Below are 21,301 nucleotides of genomic sequence, written 5' to 3'. Positions count from 1 at the left end.
AACCTATTATTACTGGAAAGCCGAACTGTTGTCCTTTCCTCCCCTCGAAATTCCTCTTCTACACTTTTGTCACATGTGCTACTAGAGCTCAAACAGCTGGCGAACTGCAGTCACCATCTAACGCAATGATTCAAATTATCTCCTCGCTTTGCATATTCCACCCACCCGCTCACCCTAATTGGCTCTCACCATACATTCGGGTTACAGTCTGCGCTGATGAACAAACTTTGTTACAGCGACATACGCAACAGGGCTCGACCGAGGCCGCAGCTTGCTCATGCAGCAAGTGCCTCTGCCTTCGGCATAATAAACGCCGCGAGCTCCCGCTGCTGCTGTTCCCTTGCTGTGCCCGTGCAAGTGTTCGGAGCAGGGTGGGGTGAACCAGACAGCCGCAATGACCAGCGAACGCTCCTTCTTCTCCTGGGAGTTATCCCGAGCGCAACCCACCGGCAGCCGGGCACGGCGCGGCCCACGAGCAGCCGAAGGGCTGGGCTGCGGCAGGCCCCGAGGAGGCCTCGGGACCGGCACCCGGGGCACGCTCCGCTGCACCGCGGCGTTACCGGCGGGCGAGGAGGAGCACCTCCCGCTGCACGGGCTGCGCGCGGCCGCTCCCGCCGCTAGCCGGGCTGGGCAGCCAGCGGCCCTGGAACGGGGTGCCGGTGTCCGGCGAGGCCCCTCGCGGCGGGGAGCGCGCCCGCCCCGCGGAGCCGCCGGTGCGGCGGAGCCCCCGGCGCCGGAGGGGCAGCGGGGGCGCGCCCGGCCCCGCGGGCGGGGTCCCGCGTCCCCCCCGCCGCTCCCGCACTCACCTGCGGGCAGCCGCTCCCCGCACACCGCGCAGGCGCCGCGCGTGCGCCCGCCCGCTCCCCGCGCGGCCGCGGCTCCCGCAGGCGGGGCGGGCGGGGAAGGCTCCTCCCCGGGCCGGCCGGAGCTCGGCGCGCCCCGCGGGTCTGACACACGCACGTACACGCGCACCCCGGGAACAAATGGCCCCGCCGTCTGCGGGAACACTGGGGTCGCCCTCGGGACGCGGCCCCGCAGCCCACCGCGCGGCGGCGGCGGAAGTAGGAGCGGGGCGGCCCGCGGCGGCGCGGAGCGGCTCCGCCCGGAAACCCGCGGCCCCGTGACTGCGCAGCGCCGAGCGGAGCTGCCCGGGCCCGGCCCCGGTCGTCAGGCGCCGCCGCGGCAGGTGGGTCCCGGCCGGGCAGCGCAGAGTTCTCTCGGGCGGCGCTGGGTGTGCGGGCAGCTCCGGCCCGGCCCGTCCCCGGGAGCTGCTGCCGCGGAACCGGCTGGCCGCGGGGGGAAGCTGCCCGAGGTGTCCGCTGGGGCCTCCTGCGGAGCCGGCGGAGCAGGGAGCCGGGGAGCGGGGTGGGGCTCCGGGAGGGCGCTGAGAGCGGCTGTGGCTCCGTGCCCCAGCTCGCCCTGCTGCACGCTGTCGCTGACAGGATGAAGCTGCGGCAGGTCTCCGACTTGAGTGACTTCAGCCGAGGCCACTGGCTGCGGGAGTTGCTGTGCCGCGGAGAAGGGCCCAGCCACGTCCAGTCCAGCCCCGACGGGCAGCATCTCCTGCTCCTGCAGAAGAGCCGGCCGCCCACCCTGCCGCGGGTGGTGGCCTTCCAGCGCCACAGCATCGCTGGAGCCGACCTGGAGAGGAGCTGGCAGCCGCCCCAGCCAGCCCTTGTGGGACTGCTCTTCCTGCAGAGCCCTGTGGTGCCGGACTCCTGGGTACTGGCCGTGGTGTGGGAACACGGCCGGACCGAGGTCTGGCACTTTGTGGTGGCCGTGGGCTGGCAGCTGCTGCAGACACTGGAGCTCTGCCAGGGTGCCCGGGCACGAGTGGTCTCCGTGTGCAGCCAGGGAGCCAGCCTGGTGTGGTGTGAGGAGAGGCCGCCGCTGGGTGCTCACTCGGACACGAGCAAGTGTGCCTTCAGGTTCTGTGTCTGTGCCCGTGCTCTGGAGGTGGGGGAGCAGGGCGTGCGGCTGGGCACTGCGAGGATAGTCCTGCACAACAGCCCCGAGTACCGGGTCCTGGCCTCCCCCCAACATGTCTTCCTAGTGCCTGCTGCTGCCAGCTTTGCCACCACTTCCAAATTCCTCCTCATCTGGCACCCAGAGAAGGCAGAGTTCACCATCACAGCCCCCTCTGCAGGCTTCATCCACAGCAAGGTGCTGCACTCCAGCAGCGAGTCAGACTTCAAGAAGCTCCTGCTGGGTTCTGTGGGCCTTCTCTCAGGTTTTGCACCTCTGGACATTCACACGTCCACTGTGTCCAACAGCGGGGGCCTGCTGCTGGTGAGCACAAAGGGTTCTGTGAGTATCGTGGAGCCAGATGGGACACAGAGGCATATCTTTGACCTGGAGGGCGACCACCTGGCCCAAGGGAGTCCTGTCCAGCTGAAGACTTTCGGCAGCATCCTGGCCTGTGTGCTGGCTGGAGTACTGTACCTTGTTGACCAGAACAGTGGAAGGCTTGTAGAAAAGGAAGTCCTGAGCATGAAAGAAGTGCATTTCCTGGAGTCTCAGGATGAGGAGGACAGTATCCAGCTCCTCAGTCAAAGTGGCATCTACAGCTTTAGCTTTTCCAAACCTGAAGACAGCAGCAGATCTGAGCCATGTCTGGTGGAGATGGTGTTTGAGGAGGCCTGCAGATATTATCAGAGGAGAAGCCTCAGCAGCTCCAAGCTGACGGTGGAGAAGTTGAAGAAAGGTGGTACATTCCAGGCTCCTGTGGTCCTCGCTGCCATCCTGCAGCACAGCCTCCACCAGAAGCAGAAGCCAGCCCGAAGCCTACAAGACACATATGCCAAGCTGGTGAGCACAGTGAGCCTGGAGCTGCAGAGCTACATGAGCCTGGAGCTCCTCAAGACTTGCGTGGTGTGTGCCTCAGAGAGTGAGGTGGAAAGCTACTGCAAGGAGCTGGTGGAGCAGGAGGTCAGTCGCATCCTCCAGTCTGACATGGACAAAGACAACTTGGCCTATCTGAACTCTGTCTTTGCCTCCTTCCCCAAGGCTGCCTGGAAGGCCACAAGGAGCTGCCTGCAGCTGCAGCAGAATGGGGATGGTCTCTTGGTAGCCAGGGCCACCCCAGAGGTATGGAAGAAGGTCCTGTGTCAGCCACAGCTGGAGGAGGTGGGTCAGAATGGGATGGTCCCACTCTTTGAGCTCATTTGCGCCTCTTTCCTGAGGTTCAAACCCAAGTGGTTGCCCAGCTTTGTGGAGCTGACCCAGCAGTACGTTAGCAGCTCCTGGTCGTACAGCAGCAAGGAGGGTCCAGAGGGCCGGGTGCCACTGTACAAGAGAGCACTGGGAGTGCTGGCCCGAAAGAGCAAACACGGTGAGGAAGATAACGAGATGGAGCTGGAACTGCTCCTCTGCAGCAAGAGGCCTAAGGCCGTGCTGCAAGCTCTGCACCTTCTCATCCATCTGAAGCAGTGGCAGCGGGTGGTAGAGGTGGCAGAGAAGTTCTCCAAACTCAGTCCCTTGCTTAACAAGGAGATATTCGTCACACTGCTGGCTGAGTTTGCCCAGCACCGGGAGCTGGACCCTTACCTGGACAGGCTGTGGCCTCTGTGCCCTGCTGAGCTCACCGCCTCAGACATCCTCACCATGGTTTTGCAGCACCTTCCTCATTCCCAGGAGGACCCAGTGCCCTTCTCCAGCGAGGGGAACCAGCTGACTGTGGGCTTGCTTAAGCCACTGCTGCAAAGGGTTTTGCAGCGTCCCAGTGTCCAGGACGAGATGTACTCGGATGCCCTGCAGAGCACCACCTTTCCCCCTCCCACCCCACCCCGAGAGCACAAAATCCCCTCAAAAGTAGTGGCTGATGATGTTCCTCAGCCTTCTATGGCAAGGACTTCCTCACCTTCAGCACTGCTACAGGATGACAGTGTGTGAAGGGGGGAAGGACAATGTCACCCCAAGCCTTGGGTGCACAAGGAAGGGAAATTTTACCTGTGTTGGCAGTACAGAAGCCTGCTCCTTTCTGAAGCATCCCTGCAGCATCTCGAAGAGCCTGTTGGGTGGCTGAGGTTGGGGGATCTCTGAGCCAGGGCAGGCTTTCTGTTATTCCTAGCAAGTGCAATTGTGTGTGTGCCAGTGGAGGAGCAAATGCCAGATGCATTTGCAGATGAAAACACTGGCTGCACTACAGGACTACAGAACTGCTCCCTGCCCAAAGCACTTTGTTTTCAGTTTGTTTGGCTCCTTTCTAGCTCCACTTCTACTTCCCTGATCCTCTGGTGGTGGAGTGGTAGGCAGTACACAGTCTTCCCTCCGCATTCTCTGCTCAGTGAGCTGGGTGGTACCTCCAAGCTCTGCCTGTGAAGAACAGGGCATGTTTCCTGCAGCTGGGTCACTGAGCCCTGCTGCTTTGTGCTCAGTCAGATGCTAAATGCCCATGTGGCACGGCTCCATGGCACTGGGGGTCCCAGCACACACACTGGCAGTTGCAGCACTGCACACGTTGTCTCGCCACAATTCCTCTGGGATCAGTCCTGTAGCTGTGACTGATTGCAGCTACTTAGCTGAAAAGAGCAGCCTAATTCCCTTATCTCTCTATCCCAGACAGTACCCAAACTCTCTGCTGAGCTGAGAAGCTTGCAGCAGGCTATTAGAGCTTGGGGCTGGCCCTGTCTTTCCCTTTCCTTTGTGGAAGCTTAGATTATGCTGCAGGACACCCAAGCCCTCTGTTCCCATCTCCTCTACCTTTGCCCTTTGCATACAAAGGGGCTTTGTCAGGGTTGTCTGGCTCATATTGTGCCTCTGTTTGCAAAATCAATGTCACTGGAGAGCAGTATGTGCAGGAAGATCCAGGTTCCAGCCTCTCTCAGGTTCCCAGTGCCTGGCCCCCTCCACCAGGAGGGAGACCCTCACTGTGGCTTTGCCCCTGCATTCTGGGCTCTGGTGTAAAGGAGCTGTCTGTTGCCTTGTTGGGCTGTGGGAGATACACCTGCCTTAATCCTCTTGAAAGTGGTCTTAAGTGTGGAAGACAGACTCCTTTTAACAATAAAGGTTCCTAAAGCACTGCTGAGGTGGTAGTGGGTGTTATGAGGGTACACACCCTCAGGAGGAGGGCAATTTTGTTTTGCCTCTGGGGAAAAGTGGTCAGGCTCATCTCTCTGGTGCTGCCCAACATGGCTCACAGCTGGTACAGCTGGGCTGAGACAGCATGCCCAGATAGCTCATTTCCTCTGTGGTACTCAGCTGCTTACCACTATGAAGCTGTGGAGGCAGGAGTCTGCACAGGCAGGCTGGAGCTATGTGCCACAGGGAAGGGTCATCAAGGCCATCTACACATGGCTGTGGCTGGGCCCAACAGAGAGTTGAGGAAAGGAGGATTTTTTTCTCAAGAGCTGCAAATTGTCTATTTTTTTGGAAAGGTAGCAACAGAGAGCACCTGGCTGGCCCAGCAAAATCCTGCTGCCAGGCACAGTGTCAGAGCTGCCGTTGGAGAGATTATTGTTTGTGAAACCACTGTAAAGATGTGGCAGGGTCTACCCCAGAGAAAGGCTTGGCTGCGGAAAGTCCCTGTGGTGGAAAAAGGCCTGGCAAAGAGGAAGAGGAACTGCTGCAATGGTTCCCTCGAGACTGGGTGGTTATTGTTGAGACCTTCCTTAGGGGCATCCTTGTGCTGTGGCCATGGGGCCACACACTGTGAGTTTCCCTCTCACTCTGGCAGCTGCCACACGTGAGCAGAGGGAGCGGGGCCTGAAAGGAGAGCTGGTGGCATTCACTGTGGGCATTCTCTAATGAGCTGTCCTTGCCTCCTCCTCTCCAGGCAGCTGGTGGCCTTGGTGACTCTGGTCTCACCCACCTCCCAGATCTGTTCGGGAGGAGGATGATGGATGGACCCCAGCCATGGCTCCAGAGACTGGAACACTGCCCTGGAGCTGCACTGAATGGGGAGCTGCTGAGAGCAAGCCCCACACCTTGGCAAAGGCTGTGCAGTCATTTGGGGGGCATATCTTCATTGCCAGGGCTGGGTTTGGGTGCAGGTGGCCACAGTGACACAGTGAATGAGGGTGAAGCTCCCTGCCTTCCAGCACTGTCTCTGCAGAAACAGGAGAGCAGGAAAGAAGCAATGTGCACAAAGCCAGCAAGTGGAAACTGAAGCTAGCAGCAGTCCTGTGTGAGCTGACATCCCCGAGCACAGCAAGGGAAGAGGAAGCGGGGAACGTGACGCAGGAGGGACAGCCTGAGGCCTGGGGGCAAAAGCCTCCATGTATGAGCCCCAGACAAACAGGAAGGAGTCAGAATTCTGGAGGCTGAGGGTCCAGGGCAGAAAACCGAGCTGAATGGTTTCCAAAGGGTTGCTGGATATCTCACACCAAGAACCAGGAAGGGTGAGCATCCTTGAGGGAAGCAGGGGCCAAAGCAATCTGAAGGACAGATTCAGCTGATTGATAGGCAAGCACAGGGCTCTCTTTGAAGTCAGACTCTGCTGGGCGGAGACAGCAGGAGGTAAGACCAGTGCAGCCTCAGATAAAGCCCAAAGGAAAAACTAGCAATTAGATCTGAAGGCAAGTGGAAAAAGCAGTAAGAAATGCACGTACTGGAGGGTGAGCTGGCCAGTCTGGCCCTCTCACTCTGCTCCAGAGAAACTTGGACTTTGCAACAAAGGAAATGAGGCAAGCTGCTCATGTATATCCCCTGTGCCTGACACAGCTTTTGGGGTGGTCCTGTGCTTGCACCAAGGAGCAGCACAAAGCAATACCTGAGCTTGCCCCAAGGTTCTAGACCAAGTCACCCTTGATTTATCTGTGCATGCAGCTTTTTCTGTGCAGAGCATGGGGCATGCAGGAGTGGGCACCATATCTTGCAGAGAGAAGGAGGTGTGGGTTGCAGGCACCCCATAAACTCACTGGAAATCCACAGATGATACATGCTATGGAAGTGCTCATGTGCTGGGGACAGCTTGGGGTGGCACTAAATGGACAGGAGGCTCTTTGCGTGGCTTGTCCCATGGAGGGACCTGGCACTCACCCAGTCAGAGGAGCAAAGGGCTGCCCAGTGAGGGGAACATCACCCAGTCTCAGTGACACTGAGCAGTGATCCTGTATCGACCCATAGGCTGGCTGTGGGCAGAGCACCCTTGGGAACACCAGAAAGAGCCCTCTAGTCCCAGGCACAGCCTCAGCTTGTGCCAGCAGTAGGGAACCCTCCAACCCCTAGCCCTGTGTACTTGCATCACTGCTAGACCTGAGGAGCACAGTCACATCCCACAGTGCACACAAACCATTTATTGTTTGATACCAAAAATTACAGCCTTGGAAAGAGGCAGATTCCCTGCAAAAATAAATAGTCACATTTTTAAAGTGAGGTGGCCTGTCCCTTTCCTCCTCCATCTGCGAGTGATGGGAGCTAATGCCTTGTGGAAGGCCTGGGGATTTTGTAGGAGTTGAATGTTGGTGGCCTGCAAAACCAAGGTCACATATGTCACCCCCAGCCACAGAGAGCAGTAAGGGACAGCTCAGGATGCACTGGGATAGTCAAATACCATCCCACTCCTATCACTCAGCCCCACAATAAATAGGGTACAGAGACAGCTTCCCCAAACCCACCAGCATGGGAGACTGGGACCAGCAACACCTCCAGACTTAGGAGTGTGGGAAGATGACAGGGGACACCACAACTGCATGCACTACAAAAGTCCCACCTTCACAGCCATCCCCTGGTACCAGCACACTCCTTAGTCTGCACTCATCCTGGTCCCCAGCTGCCTCCCTTTGTCCCCTGACCCCCTCTATTAGAGGGGCTGCCCCCCCACACCCCACAAAGGGACCTGGTAGTGTAAGTAGCTTACATCTCAAAGTCTTCATTGCTAGAGGGGAGAAAAAAGAGGAGACAGTGTTAGTGGGGCAAGAAGATGCCTTGTGGGACAGGACATCTGCTGTTGGGATAAGGTCTCCCATGGGTCACAAAAAGAGAGCACATGGGCTTCAGGATGCTGTGATCCCCTCCACCCTGGCTGCCTGATCTGAACAGAGAGCATGGGCTCTTAGAGGCCCCCAGAGCATCAGTGCTCCTTTCCCAGGCAGGCAGAGCAGGGCCCCACACTCAGCAGCACCCAGCTCCCTATGCCTCAACTTGAGCTCCCTGAGGTTCCTGGGCAGCTGAGCCCATGTCTCCAGCCAGCTCAGAGGGGTGGCAGGAACTGGGGAACCCCCAGCACAGCAGCTGCACCACAGGGCCACGACGTAGCCCTCAGGAGCTGGAAATCCAGCTAGAAACTGCTCACTATCCTCAGGGGTAAGTGCCTGTGCTGGTGGTGGAGCTGCCAGGCAGAGTGTCCCAGAGGGCTGAGGGCAGCCCCAGGACATCAGTGCCCACAGGCATGTGAGCAAGCACTGCACCCTCGTGGCAATGCCACAGCCACGCAGCACACTGCATTCTGTCACAGCATCCAGCTCTCATGCCAGGGCTCCAGCACAAAAATGGTGCAAAACAGAGCGAGTCAGGTGGTGGACTCGAGCCAGGCTGTGGCTGCAGCCCTTCCAGGCACCTTCCTCAAAAAGGAATGCACCTTTGTCTGCCCAAACGGGAGGTTCAGAGCAGGCAGAGAAAAGCTCAAACATCCCCATCCTCAGAGGCTGAGGGCCCCAAGCCACCTCTCAGGTTCTCCCCAGCCCACATTATTTTAGCATGAGCCCCACAGGCTACCACAGGACATGAAGGTGGCAGGGGGACCCCAGACCCAGTGTCGTCACGGGGGGTGGTGCTGCTCCTCACCTGTACACATCAGCAGTATCCATGCGGCGGTAAAACTTGGCAAGTCTGACAGCCAGGATGATGCTGGGCAGCAGGAACAAGGTGCACCAGCCCAGGCTGAACCAGAAGGCATTCTGCATAGGGTGGAGGAAGAGCCATTAGGTCCAGAGAGTGACTGGGAGCATCTCTTTTCCTGCCAGCACTCCCCAATGACCACCCACTCCTTCTCCGAGCCTGGCCTTTCCTCTTAGCCACAGCAGTTTGCTGGGCAGAAGCTGGGCACTGCTTCCTGTGCATCCCTCATCCTTCCCTGAATCCCTCATCCAGTGCATGAGGAGGTCAAGAGGACCTCACTGCCATCCCACACGTGTGTGTCACTTTACACACAGCTGCCCCACTCACCACAGAGTCCATGATATAGTCACAGCCAATGACCTCCATATTATCCAAGGACTGAGCTATGGGCTTGCAACGTGCCACATCTTCTGTCACCTGGGGACATGGTGGGGACAGCATGTGTCAGTATCCACCAAGCCCTGCAGCTCATTCTCCCAACCTCACTGAGGAAGGCTCAGCTTACCCTGCTCTTGGCCCATGAAATGTAGGTGTCAAATAAATCCAACAGCCCTTCCAGGAAAGCTAATGTCTCCTGGAGGGGCAAGCACAGAGTGGAAATGTTGCCACCAGCAGCCCCCTCCATGCTCCATGTCCCCTCCATGTCAGGATCAGGGCTCTCAGACCACCTCAGCCCAGCAGCAACAGGGCTGAATGCTTCACCCCACCCCAGTCCCTTGCCAGGGATGCCATAAGGGAAGGGGACACCCAGGGGTGCAGGAGACAGGGAAGGCAAGCAGGATGAGCAGCCAGACAAGGTTTGGCTTCCCTGTATAGAGGGAGGTCTTGGTGAGGGGGTCTGGTCCATGTGACCTGTCAGCAGGGCAAGGCAAGCTCACGTTCTTGATGATGTTTGGTGTCTCCCTCTCCAGGAACTCCTGGGTTTTGCTGGCTTTGTCCAGCGCAGCTGTTGTTTGTCCCTGAGGTGAAAGGTGCTCTCAGCACTGTGTTCTAAGTGGGGTCTCTGCACTTCACCAGCCCTGCACAGCAGCACTCCCTGGGGCACAGCCTCTCAGAGCTGTGGTGTTCCCAGCAGTTACACACTTGGTAGTGCCAAGTACCTCAGCTGGAGGGAGCCTGCGCCTGGCAGAGTCCATGGCCTCCCTCCCTCTACCCCATGAACAGCCCCTGCAGCACATGAAAAGTGCCACAGCAGGCCCCAGACTGTGGGTTAGCCCCACCACCTCCATTGCAGGACCTCGAGGGTGCTTTGCAGGTGCCTGGGACTGGCATACACTCCCCTTGTGCAGCTTACCTCTAGCTGGGCAGCCCCACTCTGCACGGAGTGGATGTTCTCCTTCAGATTTTGCTGGGGTTGGGGAGAAAGGGGATCAGACGTGCAAGACCCCACAGCTCAGACAAGACCCTGCCAGCAGGCTCTGAGCTGTAGGGAAGCCAAACCCAGCATTCCCAGGACATCCACCAGCTCACCAGTGGCCCAGAGAAGCTCGCCTCCATCTCCTTTTCCAGCTCCCTCAGTTTATGAGCATTATCTTCCAGGTCCTTCTTCACGTCTGTGCCCTGGAAGAGCTGCAGTCAGCAGTGCCCAGCTCTGTGCCTCACCACAGCCAGCTGATGGGCCAGGCTGGAGAAAAGAGCTGGGCAAGAGTAAAGCCTCCCCTCAACACCCAGGCAGGCACAGAGAAGCCCAGCAACCAGTGGTTTTGGGGACAGGGTGGCTATGGCCCTGGGCTGTTACGGTCTCTCACCACTTCTTCTGCCAGCTGCTCCAACTTTGCAGCCAGATCCAGGAGGCTTCCCTGGGTCATATTCTTATCCAGCTGGAAAAGGCAGAGACAGAGCCATGGGAATGAGGAATGGGGTTCACAAGGGGAGCTATACCCCTTCTTTGTGGGACAGAGTGGAACCAGGGCCTTCAGGGCAGAGGCTGTGCCTTATAACCCTAACGGGTTACACAAATGGCAGAGGACTCTCACAGCAGCAAAAAGGAGAGTGCAACAGACCTTCTCAACCCACATCCAACCCCCCCACCCCAATCCCAAGACCAGGCTACAAGCAGCACACCTGCTCCAGGGTGAGGGTGAAGTTGGGGGGCTGTGCGGCCCGACTGGCGTTCAGCAGCCGGTCTTTCTGGCTCTGCTTGAGCAGGGAGATGGGGCTTAGGGTGATGTTCATCTTCCCAAAAGCTGTGGAGATGTTTCCTGCGTACTGCCAGAGCAAAGGGGGCCATGATGGGACATGTGCTGACTCCTCACTGTCCCCTCAGCCCTTGGACTGGATTTCTGCCCTCAAGACCCTGGCACCCCCATGCTGACCTGGCTGATATTCAAGAGCTCATCCAGAGAAATGCTCTGGTTCAAGTGCAGAGTTTGCCACAGGGAAGCATCTTGCTGGCACTGCCTGCAGGATGGAAGCATGGGGTTTAAAACGGGGCAGGTGTGGGCCACCCCCTCCCAGGAGCATGTCCTCACCTGTGCAGGTAGGTTGCACCTTGCTCCTTCCCTGCAATCAATGCCTCCCCACAGCCTAGGAAGGTAGGGCATGCTGCCCTGCTCCTGGAGAGCATCTGAGGGCATTGAGCAGATCTACCCCCACCAAAGACACAGTGTCAGGGCTGGGACCCACCTGTATATCTCTGAGAAGTTTGTCATGTCACTCTTCAGGCCCAGCAGCTCTGAGAAATTGAAGTTAGGGATCTTGCCAGGATTGTCTAGGAGCTAAGAGCAAGGAAAGAGATGGAGAAACTAGACATAGTGCAGGGCAGGACACCTTGGAAGAGCATCCTAAATGGCTAGTGCTGCCTCTGCTTCACCAGCAGCCCTCCTTTAGGAAGCAGTATCTCCAGGCAGTTTCCCCACAACAAGCTTACCTGGAAGAGCTGCTGGTTGTGCCAGGACTCACACAAGAGCATGTAAATGTTCCCCCCCAGCATGAAGAGGATCATCACCAGCAGCATGAGCAGCCAGTAGAAGATGAAACTGAAGCCAACCCCTCTGCCGGGACAGAAATGCCATCAGCACCAGCAGCCCAGTGGCCCAGCACTGATGCTGGCATTGCCCTCAGCTCACAGAGCCCAGGGGCTGCACACCCCTCACCCCCACAGTTGTGGGAACACCACCCTTCCCACAAGCTTGTCTCTGTTCTGCCTTCAGACCCCAGAGCATGACCAGGCTCTGCCCTGGAGCTTGGATTCCAGAATAGCTTCCCACAGCTTTGCAAGGCAGCACTCCCCCACAGAGCTGCAGGACCCAGGCACACACTGCCAGCCCTCGCCATCACGGGGCAAACGGGCTCCCCTCAAATGCCTCTCCCAGCACCTTTGACCTTCAATTTACCACCTGCACGGGGAGTCACCACGGGGCAGGCCATTAAGCTGCAGTAAAATGATGATTTAAGAGCTCGAGCATTCCCAGCCAGCCCTGCCCACCCATCCCAGCGCTCCCACACACGTCCTTGGCAGACAATTGAGCCTCACGCCATGAAGAAGTTCCCGCCAGCATGGGAGAGGCTGCTGCGCTGTGTGGGCAGCACACCTTCCTTCAGCCCCAGGGGCCCCAGCAGCAGCCCAAAAACATTGCAGAGGACCACCAGCAGCACCGTGCAGCACAGGAGGGCACACACAGTCAACCTGGGCCAAGACAAAAGGTGGGAGTCAGGCAGCAGAACCTGGGATCCTGAGCAGCACCCTGCAGTCCACTGGCTGCCTTCATGGGAAGGAAAAAGGTCCCAGACACCACAGCAGGGAAGGGGCATGATGCAAGGCACAGCTCTGACTACCCTGCACCCACAACCCCACCACCCAGCAAGCTCCCACCTCTAGCAATGGAAGGAGCAGGAACCTTAAAACTCTCCAGACAATGGAGCTGGGGCAGCAGCCCCTCACCCACCTGAGCCCATCCCAGGCGATGACCGGCTCCCTGTACTCCTCCAGCATCGATGTGGCATTGTTCACAAAGGCCCCAACTTTCTCCTCCACATCCAGGAGTGGCAACCCTTCCTGCAAGCTTCTGATCTCCTGCCTGATGAGACCCAGCTGGTCCTGGCTCTCTGGAAGGAATGGGGACACGCTGACATTGTGAGCTGCTGCCCAGGTCCTGCAGGGCAGCAGGGACTCAGAAAGAATAGGAAAGGGGGATCATGGCCAAGGATGACATTGGCATGATGGCATCTGGGGACAGCCAGGGCTGCAGGGAAGACCTCCAGGAAAGAATGGCTTGAGAAGGGAGGAGGGAACCCTAGAAGAAGTCAGCACACGAAGCCCTACTTACTTGCCACCACTTCCTGGGACTGCTTTTGCACCTTGTCAGGGGTCATGCTCAGCGTTCTGTTAACCTGCATCCAGGAGAGCACTGCATGGAACTCACATCCCTGCCTGCAATCCAGGGCTGAGCAGCACATCCCCTTGTCCCCAGATCCCAGTAACACATGACAGCCAGGCTCCCCACAGCACCCAGTCCACCCTACCAGTGTGCAGGGATAGCTGGGACAGCGAACAGACCTCTGGACCTTTCCTCCACATCACACACTGAGCTCCTGACAGAGCTCTTCCCAGCCCACACCCTGTCAGCACAGTTGCAGGAGCACCCAGCTTTGTGCCTGGGTGAAGGGAGCACCCCTTACCTCCTCTAAATCAGTCTCCATGTTTAACTCAGAGACCTCACGCAGTGCCTCCAGCTGCTGCTCCACACCTGGGATCTGTGGGGAAGAGCCTGGGGTGAGGGAGCTGTGGGGGCTGGGGCAGGGGCTGCTGGGGCCCCTCACCCACACCTTGCCCCTCCTCACCGTGCTGAAGTTGGCGGTGAAGGCGAGCCCGTCCAGGGACACTCGGCCGCAGGAGGAGCCGCATTTCTGCAGGGTGTGGTTGAGCTCGCCCCGCAGGCTGACCAGCCGCTGGCTGTAGTTGCTCTGCAGCTCCTCGAGGTCTGAGCAGCTGATGGCAATGTTGGCAAAGGTGGCGTTCAGCGTCTCCATCCCTGGGGAGATAGCGGGGAGCTCAGGGCCTCATCCTGCCACTGTGGCAGGGACTCATTCTCATCCAACTGAACCTTGGAAACCCATGAAAAAAATGCAACCGAAGGGCACCCCAAAGTCACGGCACTTGCCCCAGGGTGTGGTTGGGAGGCCAAAAGGATCCACCTCCATGGGAGCCTCACCCAAACATGCACCACCCCATCTTTTGATCCCCCTGAGTCCCTTGCTAGTCTCCCAGGGATAGGGCCAGTACCTTGCAAGAGGCTCTGGAGAGATCCCAGAGCCCCATCCGTGCTGCTCCTGATGCGTGAGGTGATCATACTGCCCAGTTTGGGCCCAATGTCTGCAGAGATGGGAGAGGTGTGATGTGAATAGCAGGATCCCTGCAAGGTCCTGGGGCTTGCAGGAAAGCTGGTGAAACCACTGACACCACCAGCACCCCTCCCTCACCCACCCCCAGGTGGGGGGCAGTGGGGATATCCCCACTTTCCCACTACCTGTATCACCCTTCCCAGAGAGGAGCCTGAATAAAGAAAAGCAGAAACTGGAGCAGAGCTGGAGCTTGGAAGAGCCTCCAGACCCAGTCCCTTTAGACATCCCCATAAGAACAGGGCAGAAAAGTAAACCCAAGCAACACCCCCACTGCCCAAGAACCCCCAACCCGGCCACAGGGCCATGGGGGTGCTCCAGCCCCTCCCACCGCACACCCTCACCCTGGAGGCTGTGGTTGGCATAGTCCAGCGGGACATTGCTCTTGTTGATGATAAAATCGACTTGCTGTAGGAACAGAGAAGTGGTGTCAGTGAGGGTGGGGACCCTTCTCTGCTGCCAGCCCCTCGGCTGCCCTTCCTCAGGGGGCTCTTTGGGCTGCTCCTCCTGCCTGGCCCCTTGCCCCCAAGATATGGCAGGAGGACCATGCGTGCCTGGGGGATGGAGGCCAGGTAGGTGTGGATGTTGTCCAGAGTGTTGTTCACATTGGGGAAGGTGCTCTTCACAGCCTGGGAGAAGCGGGTGTTGCTGATGAGGGCACAGACACTACCAGCCCTACAAGGGAAGGATGGCAAAGTCAGCATGTGGGGAGCTCAGTCCCAGTGCTCCCCCCGAGTACCCTTCAAACCCACCCACGCAGACCCCCTGCACAGCCTGAAGGGTCTGGAGCACACCAGTGACTCCTGCTTCCAGTGCATCCCAGCACATGCCCTGCCCTGAGGGACCAGAGAGGAGGGACGCAGGAAACTGAGGCACGGGAGAGCCCGGTACGCCATGGGGAAGCTGTCGGGAAAGGTCAGCACGGTGCCAGCGCGCAGCCCCCCGGGGCCAGCTCCCCACCGCCGCTGCTTCCTCTCCTTTGTCCCGCCGTGCCGGGATCTATTCGTGAACAATGGCAGCTTCCTGGCACGGCCGCCAAGCGCCGGCATTTCCAGCCACCCCTGGGTTCCATCCGGAGCCTCCCGGCCGGCGCACTCACAGGAGGAAAGCGGAGAGCAGCAGCACAGAGGCCCAGAGCGCCCGGCGCCGGCAGCCCATCCGCCGGCCCTGCTTCTGGTACATGCGGCCCCCGCAGTTCCCGCAGCAGCGGCAGCAGCAGAAGCAGCATCCCACCAGCGGCACGAGGAGGATGAGGAGGACTCCAATGGCCACGCAAACCAGGAAACCCAGTTCGTAGAGCAGCAGCTGGGATAGGAAGAATGAGAAGCAGCATAACACTGGCGCCACAAAGGCTCCTCAGCTCTGCACACCCTGTCCAGATCCAAACAGACAAAATGGGTCCCCCCAGGGGGCAGAACATGTCCCCCTGCTGCTGCTCAGCATCCAGGGCTCAGCCTCAGAGCAGCATCCGCCAGCATCCCCCAGTCCACGGTGGTCTGGGGCTGCCAGCTCCCCACCCCAGATGTCTGCTCACCTTGGGGATGTCCTCCTGTCTGGACTCGCTCTGAGACTGCCCAAAATTAATCAGCTCTGGGAGACAAGAAGCACAGAGGGCTGTGAGCAGGTGCTGGGCCCTGTGGGGCTCTCCAAGAGGGCCCCAGACCCGCTCATCGCTCCCAGCCCGAGGCATCACCTGCAGCTCAGACCGGCTCCAAGTATGGCATTTTTCTCCCTTGCAGCTGCCATCCCCAGCCACCACATCATGCAGCATTTTTGCACCCCAGAAAAGTGCTGCCACCTCCAAAGCTCTCAGGTTCACAGAACAAGGGAGTTCCTTACCACCATGGGCATCAGGGAGAGTGCCCTAGGGCAGCCCTCCTGCAGCCCAGCCCTACACAGAGGCCCAAGGGCACTGCCAGTGAGGAATGAGTACTGGGGCAAAGGCCCCTGCCACACTGCCTCTTTAATTCCCAGGGCTCTCCCTGCCTGTGCCACATGCCCTCATTACAAGCCCTGATGGCACACGAGGACATTGATTGTACTCTGGTGTCTATGTGACACAGGTCCACAAAGCAGGACCTGTGGTGCCAGCCACACCTTTGCCAGCATGTTAATGGTAAGCAAGGGTTGAAGCCAGTGAAAGAGGAAGCACAAGTGGCAGTACCCAGAGTAGTATTTCCCTCCAGGTGGGCAGCACTTGCCCCATTAATATGGGGCAGCTGCAGGGTCCTGGTATCACCTGTGCAAACCTGCAGCGACTTTGAGACAGAGCTGTGACAGCGACAGGAACAAGGGCAAGTGCTGGCAAGCAGGGCAGTGCACAGGAAGAGCTCACAGTGCTGCCACTGGCACCGGGACACACTGCTCTTGGTGGCCAGCAAGCACAGAGGGCTGCAAGACAGGCAAAGACCCTGCAGAGTGGGCTTTGCTCTGCACATTTTTGGGGGCCTAGGATTAAGATACCTGGAGGGAGGATGGGGCAGAACTCTGCAAGGTGGCATTACCACTAACGCCTGTCCTGGGGCCCAGCTAAGATAGCCCCACAGCTGTTATGGGACATGAGCAGAACACAGCTGGCAATCCTTGGGATCCCACTCCAGATTACCCCAGCCACTACAGCACTACCAGCCCCTCACCGCCATGCACCCACCTATGGGCAGGGGGTTGGGCTGCACCAGCCGCAGGAAGCCGTGTGCCATTGTCACCACCCCCGGCGTGCTGCTCGCCGGCGCCTCGGGGCCAGGGCCGTACGTGGGCTTCGAGATGTTCCCCAGCTCCATCGCAGCAGCTCCTGTGGACACCTCGGCACCGAGAGGAGCTGCCGATGTCGTCGGGGCTCGGGACCACCCAGCCTGCCCTGCCTCCTGCCTCCGACCAGGAAATGCGGAGAGAAAAAATCAGGCACCTGCCCGCTCCTGCCCGGAAGGAAAGAGCTGCGGGAGAGCACCGAGCAAGGATGGGTGCACCCATCCCCACCCCTATGAGCAGCGGGGTGGGAAGCCAGGCAGGAGGTACCCAAGAGGGACCGGGGGGCTGTGGGGGATGAAGCAGATTCCGAGCACTCACCCTGTCCTCTGACACCTCTCTGCACCCACAGCTGCGGCAGGGTCCGGCCGCAGCGTGCCAGCGCCCAGGTCTGTGGTTTGTTTAAGTTTCAGCGATGACTGCTGACAAGATGTTTGCCGAGGCAACCGGCGATGCCGGGACCGCCCCACCCTGCCCCTTACGGCTCTTGGCACCCGGCCGCCTCGGGCCGCCTCTCTATACCGAGGTCAGGGTCACCACCGACCTGTCCCAGCGCAGGCATCGGGGAGAGTCCCTCTCCTCCCTCTCCGCTAAGCTCCCCTGCCCGTGCTGGTTTCCTCCTGCCCCAGCCCAGGAGCTGGGTGGCCCGGGGTGATCCCGAGGGCAGCCGTCCCGCCCGCTCCGCCCCACACTATCTGCATCCTTTCGGGATGGGGTGCGTTGAGCCGTCCAGAGTTTCAACACAAACCAGCTGTAGCCATAGAAGCAAGTTTTGCATCTAAAAACCTTCCGAAATGGGGCACTGCGGCAAACCCGGCATTTTTCACACGCGTCCCGGTCCTCCCAAGCGGGGAACAGCCTCAGGGGTCCCCAGACAACATTTTTTCCCAAAGGCTGGGCGCCCGCTCGGCTCCATCCCCACTCCCCGCGGAGCTTTCCCACGCCGCCTGGCTCCATCCCCGCCCTGCCGCCGGAGCTCCGGGAGCCGCAACAGCGGCAGGAGCGGGGAGGGGCCGGGGGTCGCTCCCGGTTGTGCCGAGGACGCACCCGGTGGACGCGGGGCAGGTGTCCCGGGGGTCACGTCTCGGCAGGCGGAGCTCCCCAGCTCGGCACGGCTCCGCACCGAGCCCGCGGCGCGGGTGGCCCCGGGCGGTGCGGGAAGGGCCGGACAGAGCCGCCCCTTCCGCCCGGCCCGCCGGGGTCTGTCCGGGGCGTGCGGCCGCGCCGGCCCCCTCTTCTGCCGAGGGGGAGCCCTCTGCCCCACCCGTCCCCGCTGCACCTTGGCGCTCCTTCTCCACCCTGCTCCTGGCCCCAGCCAACCCTGGCATCCTCCACTTCCCACAGAGACCCCGGCCCCTGCCCTGTCCCGCATGGGAGAGCCGGCCGCCCACAGGCCCTCTGCCTGGGGATGCTCCCTCCTTGTCTAAGAGAACCAGCACTCAGCCCACACTGCCAGAGCCCTGGTGGTCCCTCCAGCAGCCCACCCTGCTGTAGCACCCTTAGCGAGAGCCTGCCCTGCTGTCTGCCTTTCCCCTATGCCAGCCCTCAGCTGTGCCCTGCACCCCGCACCTCCTGCCCTGAAGTAGCTGGAGCCCCCAGCATGGTCCTTGGCCCCTGCCCTGTGTCCCTGCATGGGACACCGCGGGCTTTTGGACAGGGACCAGCAGGGACTCTGGGTGAGCTGTACCTGAATTACCTTAGCATGGGGGGCTCCCTGGGCCCTGCAGCACCCAGGGCTTCTCATCGCCACCCCCGTTACTGCTTAAGTTTCCTTGGCACAAGCAGGCACCACGGCACTCTGACCTTAGGTGAAGGTGGCCCAGGGAGGAGGGCAGCCTTGCTTCAGGTTTTCTTCCTGGTCTGGCCCATGCTGGATGTCAGTGTCATGTGGGACCCTCTGGCACGGCACTGGCACTGGGGCAGGGCAGCAGAGGGCTCAGATTCATCCCAACAAAAAAGGAGGGAAGAAAAAGCAACAACTAGCGAGTTTCTCACAGCACTAGAGCTGATGTGGAGGAAGGAGGTTTGGGAGCTTCACAGGTATCCTTGGGCTTTCCAGGTCAGACCTCAACCCTGAAGAGTTGGCTTGGGGTCCTCCTGCAGCTCTCGGGTGCATGTGCAGGATGCAGCCAGGCTTATGCAGGATCCATCACAGATGGCAGGACCTGCTCCTGCAGGGCACTGCTCCCCCTTCCCATCCAAGACATCCCACTGAGCCTGCCAGAGCTTGGGGCATGTCAGAAACAAGGGTATTTATTGATGCCTCAGGTCTGGGTGCCACACCATGGGCTCACCGGGGTCACCCTGTCCTCACCTGCCCAGCCATGAGCTCCTACCACAGCACCTGTATCCTGCAGCCCCCCTGACCTCGGCCCTGTCACAGCCTGCTGATGTCCCTCACTGCAGATGTCAACCCAACCCCTGCTCCTACATTGAAGATGCAGGCCCATCCTGCTCTCACCCTCTGCTACATCAGCCCTGCTTTATGAGCATGGTTTCTCTCCTATCCCTAATACAGCTGGCACAGGGCACCCCAGCTTTTAGAAGGAGATTGGCATAATCCCCTGTCCCTCCTTTGCTCCCCCCAGGACACCTCCATGCTGCTCAGCTGCTCCTGCCCTTCCCAGGCAGGATTACATGGCCCCCACTGCTCCCCAGGGAATGTGCCCATCACCCTGGTGTCCAGCAGGCCTCGAGCTGCTTGTTTGCTGTGCCTTGGGAACTGGGCCATTTACCCTTGCTGGGATTTCTGCCTTCCATGGCATGGCAGGGAGCCAGCTGTGGCATGCCTGGGAAGCAGCAGGCAGAGGCAGGCCAGCATCATCCAGGGAACACAGTGAGCCCTGTGCCCACACTCCCTTCCAGGGTACCAGGGACACGAGGGCACCCCCCTCTGCCTTGCCTACGTCAGCCTGGTCCCACGCTCAGATATAAGTGATCAGGACAGCTTCAAACCGAAAAGTCATTTTATTGGTACCATACATGACTCATAAATGGCACAAACTATGGAGGGGAGGAAGGAAGGAAGGAAAAAAAAAAAAGAAAAAAAAAGAAAAAAAAGAAACAAAAAGGCATTACAGTGTGCCCATGGCAGCGAGGGCTCTGCACCCTCCACACAGCAGCCGTGCAGCATGGCATGGAGAATCGTACCTTAATTGTGACACAGAGCCCCCCTCCCCGCCACACTGGGATCCCACCTCTGCCTGCAAAAGGGCTGTGGGGACCCCCGTGCCTGGGGGTCTGAGGGGCCAAGCCCTGCAGCTCCGGCCTGCCCATGGAGCAGCCCCGGAGCCAACACAGGCATCTCTCCAGGGGTATTCAGCTTGAGATCAGACCAGGCCTGACTCACAACCACAGGCACAGCAGAAGGAGAGGACACACAGGGTGTCCCTCACTCCATCTCAGCAATCTCCTGCAGTCTCACCCAGGAGTGGGCAAAGCATGGGGTGCCAGTAGCACTCCTGCAGCAGCCAGAGTCCCTGGGCACAGGCAGGCCCTCAGTGACACCTGCCAGCCCCACGCTGGGGCAGTTGGACAGAGACTGTGGGATCCCCAGCAGGGAACTGGGGGGTGTCTGATGGAGAGAATGGAGTGCACCCCTCACTCCCCCAAACTTCAGGGCTGCTCTGCCTGCCCCAGGCTCCCTTACGCACGCAGACAGACACACAAACCTCTCACACACACTCTTACACACACTTATACCCCCACTAGGGCAGTCCCCTCCCACAGCAGCACTTGCTGCAACCCCACCGTGGGGCATGCCAGGGGGTTCCCACAGGCAGCCCAGACTCCCATCTTCCCCCAAAACCCCACTCCAAGGCTGCTGGGGTGAACTGGTTAGTTAGCACAAACACCCTCCCCCAGCACCTCCCATCTTCTTGGAAAAAGCCTTGGAAGGGATTATTTTTTTTCTCTTTTTTTTTTTTTTTTTTTTAAACCAAAAAAAAAAACCCAAAAATTATTATTTTTCTCATAATTTCCCCTAACATCAATGGAGGCACCTGCTCTAGTGATAACACATTGAAAGAACAGTATCGTACACACTGTCTACAGCGCGGAAATGTACAAGCACGAGGTACACGAACCCGAGGGGGGAGCGGGGACAACAGCACACAAGATTTACATTGAGAAGAAAGGCGGGGGGCTGGCCCACCCCCAGCCTCTGGAGGGATTAGAAAGGAAGTCTGCAAAGTCTCTCCTTGGTCTGAAGCTCTCCGAACTGGATATAAAATGAGACTTCCAAGAGAAGAAGCCTGTACAAAAGTCAGGACAGGGTGAAAGGGTTCAGGACAGGAGGGGGGAATGGGTAAGGGAGCTGAGGGATATTTTCCCATTTTTTTTTTCTTTCTCTTTTTTAAACTTACAATTTAATAATATTATTTTTTTTTTCTTAAAAAAAGACAAAAGTAGGAGGTACCAGGAGCCAGGGGTTGCAAAG

General features: G+C 59.1%; 3 protein-coding genes across 4 annotated transcripts in view; 1 reads left to right on the top strand and 2 right to left on the bottom strand.

The window, feature by feature from the left end:
- The window catches only part of ARMH3 (armadillo like helical domain containing 3), a 123,273-nt gene extending 122,406 nt beyond the window's left edge, over positions 1-867 (bottom strand). The window contains exon 1 of one of the 2 annotated variants that reach the window (XM_021536380.2): positions 807-867. The gene's annotated coding sequence lies outside the window, so the exon portion shown is untranslated. Of the gene's footprint in view, positions 1-189; positions 552-806 lie in introns of those variants that run through there. The other variant, XM_021536381.3, reaches the window with a different exon arrangement.
- A 219-nt stretch (positions 868-1,086) lies between these two features.
- Positions 1,087-5,019, top strand: HPS6 (HPS6 biogenesis of lysosomal organelles complex 2 subunit 3). Its single transcript, XM_021536241.2, has 2 exons — positions 1,087-1,186; positions 1,443-5,019. The coding sequence occupies exon 2, from the start codon at positions 1,444-1,446 to the stop codon at positions 3,889-3,891; it is 2,448 nt and encodes an 815-aa protein (XP_021391916.2). The 5' UTR covers positions 1,087-1,186; position 1,443; the 3' UTR covers positions 3,892-5,019.
- Positions 5,020-7,215: 2,196 nt separating this feature from the next.
- On the bottom strand, positions 7,216-18,191 carry LOC110473617 (prominin-1-A). The gene is given in 27 exon segments (XM_031505267.2): positions 7,216-7,408; positions 7,799-7,816; positions 8,725-8,837; positions 9,106-9,195; positions 9,284-9,352; positions 9,657-9,737; positions 10,073-10,126; positions 10,249-10,338; positions 10,527-10,598; positions 10,843-10,986; positions 11,094-11,178; positions 11,404-11,495; positions 11,648-11,771; positions 12,254-12,406; positions 12,666-12,825; positions 13,047-13,110; positions 13,399-13,473; positions 13,561-13,751; positions 14,003-14,092; positions 14,463-14,526; positions 14,673-14,793; positions 15,218-15,423; positions 15,653-15,708; positions 16,769-16,975; positions 17,911-18,048; positions 18,051-18,143; positions 18,146-18,191. Coding segments are annotated over 27 exon segments (2,748 nt in total). The 3' UTR covers positions 7,216-7,356.
- Positions 18,192-21,301: the final 3,110 nt, after the last annotated feature.

The sequence above is a fragment of the Lonchura striata genome, chromosome 7, assembly GCF_046129695.1.
Source record: "Lonchura striata isolate bLonStr1 chromosome 7, bLonStr1.mat, whole genome shotgun sequence".
In the NCBI taxonomy this organism is placed as follows: Eukaryota; Metazoa; Chordata; class Aves; order Passeriformes; family Estrildidae; genus Lonchura; species Lonchura striata.
The sequence above is the reverse complement of the archived record's forward strand: the minus strand, read 5'-3'. Positions and strand labels throughout refer to the sequence as shown.

Coding starts and splice junctions, on each gene's coding strand:
- HPS6 (XM_021536241.2), top strand. CDS start 1,444: ATGAAGCTGCGGCAGGTCTCCGACTTGAGTGACTTCAGCCGAGGCCAC.